Here is a 16,175-nt window from a genome sequence, read left to right as displayed (position 1 = left end):
CAAAAATGTTGTTGAATGTTGATTTAAATGCAAAAATCGTTATTCAATCTGATTTATGCGCAAATGTTCGCTTTTTCGCGCTAATGAATGTATCTTCTCCATGTTTGTCGCCGTTTCACTCAAATTAATGCGTATTTTCTCGTAATGAACAGCAAAAGGTGTAAAGCAAAACTTATACGTTAATTTCTTATCTCATTCACTTAACTGTCTTTACACTTTTAAGAGCTACCTCTCTGAGAAGGGCTTAGTTCACAGGGATCTAGCTGCAAGAAACATCCTTGTCGGACACGGGAAAAAACTAAAGATTGGAGACTTTGGTTTGATGCGAGAAATGTATCATGAGCTGTATGAAGTTAAGAAGCAGAGGAAACTGCCCATCAAGTGGATGGCACCAGAGGCGATTTATAAACAGATCTTCACCTCCAAAAGCGACGTGTATGTGCTATTTTTGACATATAATACAGCCGAGCCGATAACACCGATTTTACGTGTTCAAGAAACCTTAAAATTTCGTTAATTTGAGTGTTCGTCGCTGCTTAAGGCTTTTTATGTGTATATGGTATAAACATAATTTAGGCGTCTTAAGAATTGTTTCCCCCGTAATGGTTACTTTTCAAAAGAAAATGTTACAAAACATTTCTCTCATTATAAAATTTGTCAAGATCAACACTTTATGGTTTCATTCGATTTCATTCCCTCTAGACAAAATTTAAACAAAATAAAACTATTGTCATTAAACGTAGGCCATGATTTGTCCTAAACCATATACAGCAGCAATACTCACTAGTCTTAGGAAGCGTTTTTCATGCTCTAATTTTTATGCGCAGAAGGCAACATTTTAGGCTTATTTATGTTCTTTTGTTTTATCTTTTGTTTTTGTTTTTTTTATTTTAGGTGGTCATATGGAATCGTTATGTGGGAAATTGCAACTTTAGGTAAAATTCCAACTTCTACTTACTTTTTCGCCTGCGTAGCTTTTTCTTTAGAAAGGGAGGGAGGGGTTGGGGACCGAGCGGTGCGTCTTTCCCCATTCTCCTCGTGCTTTATACCCTCCTTTGCTCTCCCCAACTACTAGAGCCTCTCAGTACCTTCAGGCTACTTATGCTCCGTCTAGCTTAACAAGTGTATAATCAAACAAGAAAATGGTCAGTACAGCTTTTTCGCATTGAACGTAATTCATCAATTGTCCTGTAACCCAGGCCAGGATGGTTGAGTTCAATCGTGCAACGATAAAAAAGCGTATTGGGCCAATAAACTACAACCGTAGAAGAACTGGCGAGTGTTTTGAAGAAATTCTACCTGAAAGGGGCTGGTAAGGAAACTGAACAGGTTCCTTCATTATTCATAAACTTTCAGTTAAATTTAGTGACCTTTCAAGATGAAAGTTCTGTAACTTTTGCAAGCCTAAGAAGGTAAGCATCGTAATCGTCCATTAAAGCGGCAGAATAGTCTCTATCAGTATCTAATAATCAGTTTAGTCCTTGGATCTCTGCTTATTCATTAAAAAAAAAAAAAATTACTCGAGACTCGGAATTAGTGTTAAAAGCACAATCATAATCGAGAGACCCTTTTCAATTTTATTGCAGGAGGTTCACCCTACCCACTGCTTAACAACGCTGAGGTCATGAGTCTCCTCAGAACGGGGCAACGATTGGAAAAACCTGACCTGTGCTCGGACAACTTGTAAGCCATGAGAATTCCCAGGCATCATATTATTAACTAGTAACAAAAAATATTATTCATTCAAAATATTTTTCCGTTTATGACGGAATAATCTTCCCACCTGACCAAGAACCTAACAAAATAGATTTCATCAGAAAAGGTCCTTGTAACCCTCTCTCAGTTCACTCCCGCTTGTCCAAATTTCGGGAAAAAGAAAAATTGGCTAGAAACGGGTATCAGGTTTGCTAAATAGAACGGATTGCCACCCAATTGTGTAAAAACGGGCTTTAAACAAAAACCTAAAAAAATAAATAAACACTATGGGTTTAGTATCCATCCCATCCTTGTTCATCTGAGGGTTAAAAAATGTGTTTTTGTTATCCGTTAGTTACGCTTTTATGATGGAGTGCTGGAAACAGAACCCGGATGAACGACCAAGTTTTCAGGAGCTGGTTGGAAGGCTGGAAGGAACCATGACTGAGCAAGTAGAATACCTTGACCTGAAACAGTTGGACGAGACTAAAGCGTACTATCAAGTGCAAGAGCCCAAAACGAGCGAAATAGGCGGCGACAGCGGGCTCGGCATGCACAGAGCTGTTTCTTTGATTTCAATCGCCGTTTAGAGTAGAACTACCAACTTAAGGCTGCGGTCTGAGGAAAAAACTTTCCAGTTCATAACATTACGTCAGTTGGTTTGGTTAAAAACATAGTCTAATTTAAGAGTCGTCCCTTACAAAAGTAGATTGCTCGCGGTTAAAGCCGTTCTAGATCATGTAGGTTTAGGACTTATGGTCGATTTAAGCGTACAAATCTATAGCAGCTTTTTGCTTTGAACGAAATACCCCAAAGAGTGTAGTAGAATTAAAAAGATTTAGAAACGCATCATAGAAAGTACCCCTGATTGTTTGAATTTAAATGACCATAGTTTGTACAAGAGAAGAATTTGCTTAAAATCCAAATGTGAACATCGTCAATCCTAAAACAGATTTTGCGTTTTTAAAATAACCAACAATGGATCGATCGTGAATCCATTTGGTCCACACTTGGGTGAAATGTGAAGACCAGTTCTATATCCATCTTTATCCGGTGTTGCGGAATCCATTTGGTTTGAGGTCATAAGTCTAATTTTGGATTTATTAGTATAAGTTCAATATAAAATAGAATCTTTAGAGTTATGTATTATTACTTGTAATGGGAAGCTATGAAACGCCTGTCCTTTACTTGCAATTATTGCACTATTATTTATTTAGCTTCAACTCAAATTTTATCTCGTGAATAGCCTGGCAAAGTTAACCTTAAATGTGTGGAACGACAAAACTTAAAACTAAGAAATAAAAGCAGTCTTAACCAACTGAATATGTCTCTGAAGTCTTTTAAGTTGTGTATAAAAGTTCTGAATCAAATTCTTTAAAGCCGGGGAAACGTTCTTCTACACAAGAAAATATTCTTAGCCATCCAACAACATACTATAGACTATTAATTTTGATATAGATCAAGTATGATGTCAGATGTGGTAAGAACAAAAAAATTGGCACACGAGGCACGCTCGTGTGTGTTAATGGTTTTCTTACCTGCTGAAGAGACACACGACAACATGCATGGAACCTCCTGATGGAACTTATTTGTTTTATACAAAAGCAGGAAAGACAAACAACAGGCTTACCTCCGTTTCACTTGACTGTTCGAGAATTTGTGCCAATAAAGGCATTTTTCCCTCTTTCCCCCTTCTTCTTTATCGTCTTTTTAGACATAAAGCTTACCCTGAACTGTTTCAAAGACTTCCACTTACCCTTACCTAAGTAGTAGAAAAGTCGCTTTTTATTTTTTTCGAAACTGAGAGTCCGTCGAAGCGTTTACATGGACAGCTGTTTTGCACATTCGTTTAAGTTAGGGTGTTTTCAAGTGGTCAAGACACTTTTCGTCTCTATTTCTCCTTTCTCTGACCTGTAAACAACCCCTTTACTAGCAATAATAATTTCGCAAACGTTTCAAAACAACGCTCCATGCTGGATAATAACATTTGATCGTAACGTCATCCGTGTGTCTGTGACTTTGATGGATCGATAGGCTACGACAAATACGTCCAATATCAGTGCCACTAAAACGGGCCTCTCCTACACACCCTCTTATAAGCTTCTCAAGTTCTGTAAACAAAAATGAAATCCGATTCAGAAAAACGCCCCCCCCCCCCCTCCCCAAGGGTATTTAAGCCCCCTCGCCCCCCTCAAGTTGTATTGAGGTAAATTCGATTTAGAGTTTTGAAGCTTTATTATGAAAACCAGTTCACAATAAATAAATTCATATTTTGGTCAGCACGGCTTCAGCTTATTTTCGAGGCGTTTTTACGATTCCATTTATGAACTCTCTCGGAGTGAACCCATCCGTTTATAAGCCCTCTTGAACCACCTGAAGGCCGATTTAGACGATACGATTTTTGCTTACGAAGACTATCGTGCGCGACCAGCATGCGTCATGACTTAACGATCGTGTCGAGTAAATTAGACCAACGATATTCGTGCGACACAGCGGTGGATGTGGCAAGTGAAAATTGTGCGCGTGTGGGTGGTCGAAAGTCATGACGTATGTTAGTCGCGCCCCCGCGATAGTCGTAGACAAAACTCGTACCGTCTAAATCAGTCTTTAAGAAGCCCAGGGCTTATATGGAGCAGGTTACGTTCTATGGTAAGAGCCAGTTACAAGTCAGAACACATTATATTAAGTTAGATAACTAACGCACTCTTGTATGGCCTTGCTAAGTATAAGATCCAGCGCGTGCAATACGTGTTGAACTCTGCCGCTAGGCTAGTTACATTGTCTAGGAAGCATGATCACATATATCGCCAGTAGTTATGGAGCTTCATTGGTTGCCAGTTGAGCAGCGCGTCGAAATTAAGATCTTGTTATTTCACATATAAAGTGGTGAATGGCACCTGTTTATCTCCAGGATCTATAAGACCTTTATAGACCTTGCCGTAGCCTTAGATCAGGCAACATGCAGCTTCTGCGGCATTTTCTATATGTGCCCCTCAGCTTTGGAATGCCGTTCCACGGGAACTAAGAGTGTGCGATTCTGTAGGTAGTTTTAAGAAAGCCATGAAGACGTTTCTTTTCAAAAAGGCCTATTGTTGAGTAAAACTCAGACAAACCGTTTTATAAACGTATGTTAGAAATTGGTCCCAAGATTTTGAGATTTTATTTAAGTTATATTTTATTTTCTTAACGCAATTTTCAATTTTTTATTAATGTGAAGTGCTTATGGGCTCTTAAATGAATAAGTGATATATAAATAAATTGTTATTATTATTAATTATTATTATTATTATTATTACTACAATCCTTCTGAGTTTCCTTACGAAAGAGGCACAAATAGCTTTAAATAAAGGTGTTGTGAGCTATTTGATTCATCGCGGAAACCACTGGGAGGAATTTTGTAACTAAGAAAATTTATTCATGTCGTTTTTTCCGCTGATTTAAATGGTGACCATCAAAACCCAAATCAAATAGGTCATAAACATAATTAAAGACCGAAAGACAGGTAATTTGGGTCCGATAATCCCTGAAGGAAAAGAGAAATAAAAAAAAAGGGAAGAAAAGCTATTGACAATAGCCGGATGCGGTTCTGCAGCGGCACTGCAAAGTTTTATCCGAAAAAATAAAACCCTGCTCTATATAACCGATACACGTTGTGAGATCATCTCTTTCTCTATCTTTTTTTACTATTATGCTCAAGAAAATATACAGCGCGTAAACTTACTCAGCTACTCGTATTTTTTACGCGCGGAAAGATCTTGCCATCACCCGCTGTGGTCACGTGCTGAAACCACGTGGTTACTGAAATAAACAAAGCGTCGTTCGGTTGTTTCAAATTTCATCGCCCATTCAAATACTGCGAATACTGCGAAGTTGAGGCGCTTTATTATTCTATAAAAGTTAGTACATGTCGTCTATACATGTAGAGCTAGTTTTAATCACGAATCAAAATAATGTCTATGGACCGTGAGCGACTGGTTGCTTTGAGAAGACGAATATACATGAATATAGGTTCAGCTGGCAGAGCAAGTGATGAAATATGTAGTTTCCTCCAGCGTCTTCGCTTCCCTCTAAATGTGAGAATGATATTGATTATTGCTTATTTTAGAATAATATGTTATTGGAAATTTTGAGCATACACCCTTTGAGAAAGAGGGTGAATATATGAACATCCAAAATGTACAGTCTTATGTCTGATATTCTGAAAGCTTCTGAAGTTGTCTGCCAATTCACTGCCCATTTGCCGGCTGCCAATTTGACCGGCTGAAGTTGTCTGTCAATTCGATTTAAGCGAGAAATAGTAACTTTATGGTTAGGAATCAGTAAGAGAACTGTTGTATTCGTCGTTAACAAGTTTTTAAAACCCATTCAGCTGCTTTCACCAATTTTGTATGGTGAGCGCGGTTAAGTCCAACTTCTCACTAAAGAAGATTTTCGAGGACTCTATGCATTTTCCATCGTTACTTTCCGATTTCAAAGTTTATTACTTAAACTGCAGTGATTTAAACTCAATGAAACCGCGTACCCATCAGCATCAAGAGAGCACGAGTGACCAAGAATGACACGAATGACCAGGAGTAACAACGACTCAGAATGCATCAAAATACTTTCCTAACGTCATAATCACGTGATTATTAAGCCCCTTTATCTATTAACCACAATGTCACCTCGAATAAACCATTTCCATTACTAAAATACCGTAAATCCTCTGTTAAGCCCCCCCCCCCTGCCCCTCCATGGTCTTATTTATTTTAAACACATTTGAGGGGGTGGGGGGGGGGGGCTTTAAGTAGACGTGGCGGGTATTTGAAAGAGGGGATCTCCACAAAGAACTAAAATCCAAAGTAGAAGTACAAGAAGTACCAAAAACGAAAAGCACAAAGGTACAAAAACAAATCCGAACTTCCAGTAGGTGAATAAAGTATCCCGGATCAGCCAGGAATGGTTTTTCCATCCTGGATGGATTGAAGGTAAATGTGTTATATTTCGCCTCATTTTTTAACTCAAAAGGGGGGGTTCCCGCGGACAGCTTGGGAGGCGGGATAGCGACGGTGTAATATCCTGTAACCCGTAATCATGTTTTCTAATTTTTACTGCTTGTCAACCCAATGAGAACCATACTCTTTCCGCTTTTTGATTTTTTGGGGGCCTCCTGGCCCGCTTTCTTGCTTTCCGGATACGGGTCGATTTGTTTACTAACTATTCGGTACCCGAAATCTCTAGAAATAAAATGAAGGTTAAATCAAAAACGAAAACCAAACACTGAACAAATAGTAACTAACTCTAACCCCTCTGGAATAGAAACCCCCGACTGAAATCTTAACAAACAAAAGCTTCCAGTAATAGACCCCTTCCGTGTACATTAAAGTTCCTCAAGGAAGGCTTTGAAAAATATCAGTTCTGAATATGTCAGAATGTTACGGTATTTTCTTTGAAAATGCGAAATTAAATCTTTGTTGATTACCCTGTTCTTGTTGAAACTAATCTATTAAAAGTTACTGAAAATGTAATTAGTGAAATAAAATTTGTCTCTTAACTTTAATTTCGGTAACGTCACGTTGTCTTTTAATACTATCGTTGTTTGTCCAGTGTTTCTTTAGCGCCTGCATTGTTGGTAGCAAAAATCTGGTGACTTTTTTTCGCATGTGCTTGCTGAGCCAGTTTACTTACTTGTTGCTGCAGAACACCAAAATAGCGCTAACTCGTCGAAAACGCTTCAAAACGGCCTGAGACGCGAGCAAACAACAAAGAATACAACAAAGCAATAAAGTAAGTCGATTTTATTTAAAACTAACAGTTTTTCTCTCTTTTAAGAAAAACCGTTTACATCCCATACAAGCCTTTGTAAATAACCATTTGTAACACAACACTGCTCGCAAGCAAGAGTCACGTCCGCGTTCATGTAATGAGCTTGGGCTTCCTGTGGTTTAGGGTATCGTGTGGAGCCAAATGTTATTTAACTTGTCACTGCTCCTTGGTTAGGAAACGATAGTATATGCACCTAAATTAGTACACGAGTCTGGACTTTTCGCATAAAATTTTCAGATGCAAATGCACATCGATATCCCAGAAAACCGCGTAAAGCCTGTAAAAAAATGAACGACAAATCTGGTGATTTTAAAAACACATGTTTCGATCGATCTGAACCAGTGTTATGGTTAAGATTTGATATTACAATAACTGATGATACGTGATGTGATTATATGAACTCATATTATCGTTCGTTTTAGTGCCGATTTTTGTTTGGATGTAATGGTCGAGAGGGCGAATGTCTGAGCACCGTTCATTATTCTTATCATGGTGGGTTGGGAAGCGGCGCCGCCCCAATTGGGTAATGTTAAAATCGTTCCAGTATTTTAAATCGTTTGCATAGGGAAACTTAATTTTCCCTTTTTCTCATCTGAACAACAAATTGCACAGTTTTTTCTTTTATGTTGTTGTTGTTGTTGTTTCGGATCAATTTAGGTTTCTGGTAAACTGCCCACCTAGCCCTCCCATAGGCTTCTCACTTAAGGCAAAATGATGGCTTAGGGGAGGGGTAGGTGGGCAGTTTCCCAGAAACCTAAATTGATCCATTTTTCTAGCAAATGTGTATGTCGTATATAGCTCTCTGGTGGTTTTCGTTAGTTTCTTGTCTTCACTATTATTTATAGGTGATGACAGATCATGTAATTTGGTGATGAACACGTATAACGATATTAGTAAAGATTTTTGATATTGGCATTATTATTGACACTCTTTGTGAGCGGTTCTTTTCTTGCTCAGTCGTGTCTTACCAGGGCCCATTTACATAAAGTAAGTTCAGACGTTTGAAAACAAAGAGATTGACCAGGCTTAGCGTTTACGTCGAACGTAAAAATGTATGCAAGTGGTCTCTGGTTTATTTACAAGTGGGGAAGTTACTTTAAAGCTTTTTGTTCACTCAATTTTTTTTAACATTTTGTCGAGTCGGTATTTTTTTTTACCCTGGAACGGTAACGAGAGAGGTTAAACGTGGAAAGCGGGATTTTCAAGATGGCGCAACCGGAAGAAACGCCATAAAAGGCCAGGAAAGGAGAGGGAATTAAAGGGTTTACACTATTTTATGCCCCACCCAATCCCCCCCCCCCCCCCCTTCCCCCACCGTCCCACCTTGTCCGAACTCGCTCTTGGTGAAAACGTAAACGAAATTCCAAGTTCATTTTTCAGTCTCCAGAAATGTTTTATTTCCGGTTAAAGTTTTAATTCGATAAAGTGACGTAATAATGATGTCATTATAATAGAAAAATCATATTTTGGTGAACTCTCACTCGTGGTCACTCGTGTGTACTGTTAGACACAATCTTTTTCAAGAGCATAACCTAGTACACTGAATCAGGTTCATGAAAAGTTCGGCGTCTCGGGGGCGTCTCTATATGAATTAGGAACGGTTCAGTCGTTCTTCCCGCCTAGTTCGCCAGGGCATTTCGCATTTGGAGCGACACTGGAACGGCTTTGATGCAGACGACGAACTTTTGATGTGCCCGAACCGAGTGCATAGAATATTATAACGTATAAAATATTATAACGAAATGAGCATTTTTATCGTTTCGAATTTTTAGGTCGGCTGGAATTAAGATCGGCGTCTGAATCAGTGCAGGTCAGCCTTAAGTCGAATTAGGTTCTGCTCATGAAAAGATCGGCGTCTGATCTGAATCGGGGCCGAAGTTGACGAAAATGTATATAACCTCTCGTTGTTTCTTAAGAAAATCTTCACCAGAGTATATATATGGTCGATGTATTGGCCTTTTAAGTTATGAAAATTACGCAAGCTTTTAAGTTATTTGGAGATAATTAAGCAGATTGAAAGAGGGTATATATTATGTATATACCTAGCCGGACTTATGAAAACGGCACCATCGGACTCCTGGAACCCACACACCTTAAAGTGAATATTGCCAAGAAACTCAGCTCTTACCCATGGTTCTCTTACGGTGACTCTCTTCTTGGTTCCTGATTAGTAAAAGAAACATTCAAATCCATCAAAGAGACACTCTGGAGTTGGCCATACACTCTAGCTGCTTGAAGGCCTTACATGACAGACACTACTAGGGCTATGTGTGTGAAAATCGCGTGAAAAGGGTGTGAAAAGTGTGAGAAAAAAAGGAACCATGTGAAATCAATGTTGGAAAAAATACAAGTTCACCACATCAGCATTTCACATGCATGTGAACTTTCTGATATGTGCTTCTCAAACTCATTAATAATTCATTAAGAAAATACAAAGGAAATGAATGTTTAATGAGTGTTTGGAAATCGGATGAAACACTGCTTAGTATTTGCATCCTTAATTTCTCCTTCAAAAATGATTTTGTTTGAGAAGAAATATCAAACATTCGACACAGTGTTTCATCACCAGATGAAACACCTCGAAGTTCGTCAAAAATACTCCGCTGCGCGTCGTATTTTCAACTCTCTTGTCGGTGTTTCATCTGGTGATGAAACACTGCATCTCATGTTTGATATATTACGTGAAATTTTGTAATACATGTGAAAAATTTTTCTCATATGTGTGAACTTTTTTTCCATGCACTTTATTACCTGTGAAATCTTTTCATACATGTGAAACAATTTTGTCATGCATGTGAACTTCAAATTTCACATGCATAATAGATGCTATGCATGTGAAATTTTTCACATGCATGTGAACACTTTTAGGCATGTCAGAGTGAGCATGTGAATTTTTTTTCAGGGCTTGTTAAATGCAACCACTATGAACCATATTTTTATGAAAATGCCATGAATTTCTAGTGAATACCCCATGAAAGGCATTTCACGGCTCATAAAAACTGCAAAATTAAATTTCATGCCATGCCACATCTAGCATTCTTTGCCTCATAGCTGAAAAATATCAAACTAAGTTGACTATGAGGGTCATGAATTTTTGAAGAATAAGATTTGATAAGTTACTAACCTAGAAAATTCACTATACTTTAATGCGTCAGACCTTTAAGGCAAGTGATCACAACAAACGTGCTGTTACAAATCATCATCATCATCACCATTTAAGGCGAACCCCAATATACCAAAGGGCCAAGCCCCAGAAGGGCCCTCTTGTAAAGCAGCGGACTGGAATTAACGTTCAAAGCTCTTTTCATGAACTAGCTTGCAACCAGATCTCTCAGTCAATAACTGTATTAATTATTATTAAATACACAGGGGTTTCAAAACAAGCCGGAGACTAGGGTTCTGCCGGCTACTCGACTGTATATCGCTGGCTGCGCTGGTCATAACAATTAGCTTGTGACAAACAATCTCGATTGTCACAGCCGCCTGCTTTTCCTTTTCTTGTTAGCCATCGTACCTTTTTTCCGTTCAACTTTCTAGTCACACAACGTTTGTAAGTATTTTCGCTTAGTTTCTTTCCGTTTCCTGTATTTTCGTCGTTTCATAGCTGTAATTTGTATTCCTTGGTAATTTGTATTTTTTGTTTCGCCTTTAGCAACCGTAATCGTATTTCGTTATAAATGTAATAAAGACGAGTTGGAACCGTGGACCATCCTTGGATTATTCGCTATAATAAGGACATTTTTCACACGTTTTTCACATGGTGTTTCACATACATACCCCTAGTAGTGAGAGGATGCTTGAGACTTGACCAAGTTCTAAGCAGAGAATTCAAGGTTAAATCACCCCCCCCCCGACTTCCTCTACCCCCCCCCCCCCCCCCCCCCAAGATTAGCCCGTACTCGAGGGGAATGCTTTCATTGTCCAGTGGACCTTAAACATTAAAAGAATTTGACATGACAAACTAAAGGCAGACATGACCAGTGCACTGGCTCTCCCAGAGCAAGACTAACGGACAGTACCACGCTTTTGCAGCACCCTCCCTCGCTATATATAATATAGATTTCTGGACTCGGACTAATTCAAACACATTTATTTGCAACTATGAGTTTCATGCTTCTCACGAAGCAATCATCAGGCAACTGACAGCAATGACGGTTTCATTCAAAGATATACAAATATCAAAACAGAGAACAATGCCCACTAAAGTGACTTGTCAAGATGTTATTGGACGCCAAAAACGCTGAACGATTGGGGAACTCTATTTTAAGTTAACACAGTATTTAACAAGAATTTCTTGGAAATTGCAATGTGCGAAACATTGTCTATCAAGCAGAGGTCATTACCCCATAGTCAAAAGTAACCTACATCGGACTTTGCGACTCAACATTTAAAGAACGTTATTGAGATCACACATGCTCTTTCAAGAAACGAACGATACAAAAATGTAACCGAGCTCAGCAAGTACACATGGAGTCTAAAAGACCGGGAAATCAATTACGAAATTAAATGGCGAAAAGTAAGACACGCTAGATGGTATTCACATATCAACAAAAAATGTAATCTGTGTCTATGGGAGAAATCTTTATAATTTGTAAACCGGAAAAGTCAACACTTAATCATAGGAGGATTGACATCGATCTGTAGACACTCCAAAGAAATTCTTGTTAAATACTTTGTTAATTTAATATAGAGTTCCCCGATCGTTCAGCGTTTTTGGCGTCCAATAACATCTTGACAAGTCACGTTAGTGGGCATTGTTCCCTGTTTTCATATTTGTACGTATATCTTTGAATGTAACCGTCATTGTTGTTGTCATTGTTTAATTTGATAAACCGCCAACGGAGATTTGTTTATATTCTCAAGTAAAAATTTTAGACTTTCGAAGAAGTCTTTCGTCTTATTTAAAATTTGCCTCGCGGCACGAAGGCTCATCGCCTCATCGCGATTTTATCGCTAGCAGGGCCGCCTCGCGACCCGAAAATCTCTTTCCGCTCGCTTTAAAAACAGATTTCAAGTTCTAATGTGAAACTCGTGTCAGAGGTCAGTTGTTCCAATTCCAGTAATATCTGTCTGATTTGCTCGCGTTCTAGCCTCAAACGTTTGAAAGACACAAATAAAAATGCAATCTCCACGCTATGAATCATCGCAAAGGTTCGTCAAAAAGTTATATTATAATTTCATGGAACTAGTTTTTCTAAAAATGTAACGCCCGTTTGTTTCATTTTGTCGGCCGTAGGGAGATTTATTTAAAAGTTTAATAACGCGTCGTTGCAAAACATTCTGCTTCGCGAAGCTCCCCTCCACAAGATCTCCTCAGTCACATCAATGCCTCAATGGTTTCTTTCTTACTGAATCATTATTGTTGCTGTTTCATTTCTGCGTATTCCTTTCACAATTATCTGAGCTTGTATGGAAGCTAGCAGAAGAACTAAGCCTTCAATCGGCATCGAAGCGCTTCCCATCTTTTGGTTCTCCAGCCAACGGCAAAACTAACTACGAGAGAACGACTGGAGAATTACTGATTACGAGTCTTCATAGCCAATAACATTACGACTTAACTGACAGACGACCAATAACATCGCAACGTTATTGACCAATCAGATCAATAACCAGAGTATAATACCATCAACTGACGTGATACAACTCGCTTTGACTCTGAAGATGACTACCGCCCAGGTTGTCGAAACGTCAGTCACTGTCAACAACAACAGTCCTATTCAGGACTACGTTTACCCGGACGATCAAACTCAACCGGCCTACTTTTGAAATGACTCCTGGGTTCAAACCTTTCACAATAAGAGTAACGCCAAAAATCCAGATTTCGCCCAAATCGAAACTTAACAGGGACAATATATCATTGATCTGTAATCCTGAGAAGTTTTAGTGTGGCATCGAACTCAGCTAAGCGCGATGCAAACTGATTTTTCAAGGTTCTCTTACTCTCTTCGCATATTTTGATTTCCCGACATCCTGTCCAAAAATCAAAGTTTGGTGCATGCGCGGTAACGGAATACTGTTCCTTTAAGTGTTTACAGGCCAAACACGACTAATAGCTCGTGACAAGGGAGATTGGCCTCGTGATAGTACGAAACGTACGTGACCTTAGAGTCAGCTTGAACAACAAAGGCTTTTCTTGCTCTCTTTTTGCGTAGTTTATGCAGTACATGGAGTGTTTCTGATTGGTCCATTCAAGTTTGCACGAGAGTGGTTGAACTTGCGGCGTGTCTGGCGTGTGAGGGGGTTTCTCCCAAGAAATGTTAAAGTAAACACGACCGGCCGATTCTTGATTTCAGCGATTCCAAAATAGCCTGCGAAAACATCCGTTTCTCCTCGCTCTTCGCAAATGGGGAATTTCGGATGAACGTCTGCGACTCAGCGAGAGAAATTCCATACTGATGACGCAAATCAATGTTTACATAATAAATCCGGTAGTCATGGGGTTCCAAATATAAATTTGTCAAATTTTACGTGTTTTCTGGTCGATTTTGGTAAAGTGTTGTGTTCATCTGCCAACGAGCTCCAGCAAATCTCAAATGCTTCTTCTAGAGAAAACATTGACTGTTTTGTTAGAGATTCTTCGCGTTTACATTTGACCTTTGTGGCCTTTTGTCTTTTGTCTGTCATTCGTAAACAATGGCTTAAACAATGTAACTACTCTGTCGACCAATCAGCTCTTCTGACCGTATTCCGGACAGATTTTACGTCATCGGTATGGAATTTCTGTCGCTGATTCCAGACGTTCCTCCGCGCGAAACGTCCCCAGCGGCGAAGAGCGAGGAGAAACGGATGTTTTCGCAGGCTAATTGCAAAACAACATTTGCACGACTAATTAGGCAGAATTACTGTTTTTTTCAATTCTCAAATAAAACATATCGAAAATTGAACCAGAAAAAGATTTCAATGTGAAATAATATTAATAAAATAAAAATACACCGACATCTTTGCCAGCTATAGTTTAAGAAGCACGGCACATTACTGATTTTTCTTTGACTTCCACGTTATCATATTTACACGTAGTGGCCGATTATGGATGAAAACTTGAGCTTCTTGTCGCTAATTTGCCACAAACAGACTTGCAAGAAGAAAAAAACAGAATAAAGTAAATGGTTTCCTAAAGTGATGCGTGTACAATGCGATTAGATATTTATAGTTGTCTTCCACGAGATCGCATTTCAAAGCAGCTTCGCTGAAGTGTTAATGTTCATGAACAAACATAAATAAAAGGAAGCTAAATTCATATTTTGGAAAGTTTTATTGGAATTTCGATACGTTTATCTTGACAAGCCATTCGGGTTTCACTTACCGCCTCGTGAAGTACTCTACAGAAATATTTAATCAACTTTCAAGCATATGCAAACTTCAAGTCTCAAATCTATGATTGGGAACGTTTAACGGTATTTTCCCAACAGCTACCACATTATTAGACACCTGAAAATTCTTCAGGGTCGTTAACTGAATTTCTTAAGTTCTAACACTGAAACAGCACAAGACTTTCGCGATGAAGTAGATATAAAAGAGCAAAAAGTCTTGTTTGGATCAAACAGCATGCGCTGTGAGGCCCAAATATATAGCCAGATTTTGGAGGCTACTCCGACGCAGAATTTCCCAGAGCTTACTCGCGCATTCCCAAACCCGAAAGCGCTGGGGCCGAGAATGATGGAGTATTGTTCACCCTGACTGAGAAAAAGTTTTTCGCCGCTTTGAGTCTCACATTTAGAGGTAGTGAAGCTGGTCTGTTCCATCCGTACTGAGTAATTAGTTCCTGCGGGGTTTATGTTTCTACAGACCCTGGTTTCTACAGATGTTTTCTGACAAAGTTTGATCACAGGCTTAGTTTACCATACTGATTTTCTTTTAACTCTGTTTTAAGGCTTAAGCTTTTTCATTGCGGCTAAATAACCTTAGTTTCTTTGGTTTTCTCCGAAATGCCTGGACCTGAATAGCTACATGTGTGTAGTTTTTTTTGGCCGTGAATCTCAAGATTTCCTGATTTGGTTGACGCTAGAACTGTCGGCTAGATGACAGAATACGCGGCAGTGCTTCTGCAGGGATTAGAAGACGCTGGAAAACCAGTCGGCAAATTTACAAGCAAATCCTGGCCTTGAAGGAATTCTCTCAAAGCTTTTTGTTTTGTTTAGAAGAAGGCTTTAAAATGAATTCGAACTGCTCTTTCATTGTTTACGGCAGGAGCGTAGCCAGGATTTTTCAAGGGGGGGTCACAGACAGGGACACCATCCGGGCATCGCCGACTATATATATATGTGTATATGTGTATATGTGTATATGTGTATATGTGTATCAGCAGACTCAGTCGTATTATCGCGTCATGAAGGCCCATATTAACTAAAGACAAGAGCCGTTGAAGGAAATACTTTACAAAAAAAAAACAAATTTTAAAGAAGTGGGCTTTTCAACAATGGCTTTTACGGCTAAGATATTGTCATGGCGTTTTCGCCACCTGAATATTGTACGTTGTTTGCTCAAAAGAAGGCCTACCAAGGGGGCCGGGGGGGTCACGGGCAGCCCAGGACCCCCCTAGCTACGCCCCTGTAGGGTCACGATCCTTGCCAACTCCCTTCTGTGAATTTTTTTCTAGTCCTCGCCATTGGCGTAAAAGTCGTAGATCTCGCGTGAGAAGTCACTGTCTTTGCCTATAGGCTGGGATTGTTCATACT

At 39.2% G+C, this 16,175-nt stretch overlaps 1 protein-coding gene across 1 annotated transcript in view; it reads left to right on the top strand.

Annotated features, from left to right (window-relative positions):
* The window catches only part of LOC140948821 (angiopoietin-1 receptor-like), a 40,454-nt gene extending 37,457 nt beyond the window's left edge, over positions 1-2,997 (top strand). Inside the window, exons 13-16 of the mRNA XM_073398096.1 lie at positions 224-435; positions 895-935; positions 1,587-1,683; positions 2,051-2,997. Coding sequence (XP_073254197.1) covers positions 224-435; positions 895-935; positions 1,587-1,683; positions 2,051-2,285 — 585 coding nt within the window. The 3' untranslated portion in view covers positions 2,286-2,997. The remainder of the gene's footprint in view (positions 1-223; positions 436-894; positions 936-1,586; positions 1,684-2,050) is intronic.
* The last annotated feature ends 13,178 nt before the right edge of the window (positions 2,998-16,175 follow it).

Source organism: Porites lutea, chromosome 9, assembly GCF_958299795.1.
Source record: "Porites lutea chromosome 9, jaPorLute2.1, whole genome shotgun sequence".
Taxonomy (NCBI): domain Eukaryota; kingdom Metazoa; phylum Cnidaria; class Anthozoa; order Scleractinia; family Poritidae; genus Porites; species Porites lutea.
The sequence above is the reverse complement of the archived record's forward strand: the minus strand, read 5'-3'. Positions and strand labels throughout refer to the sequence as shown.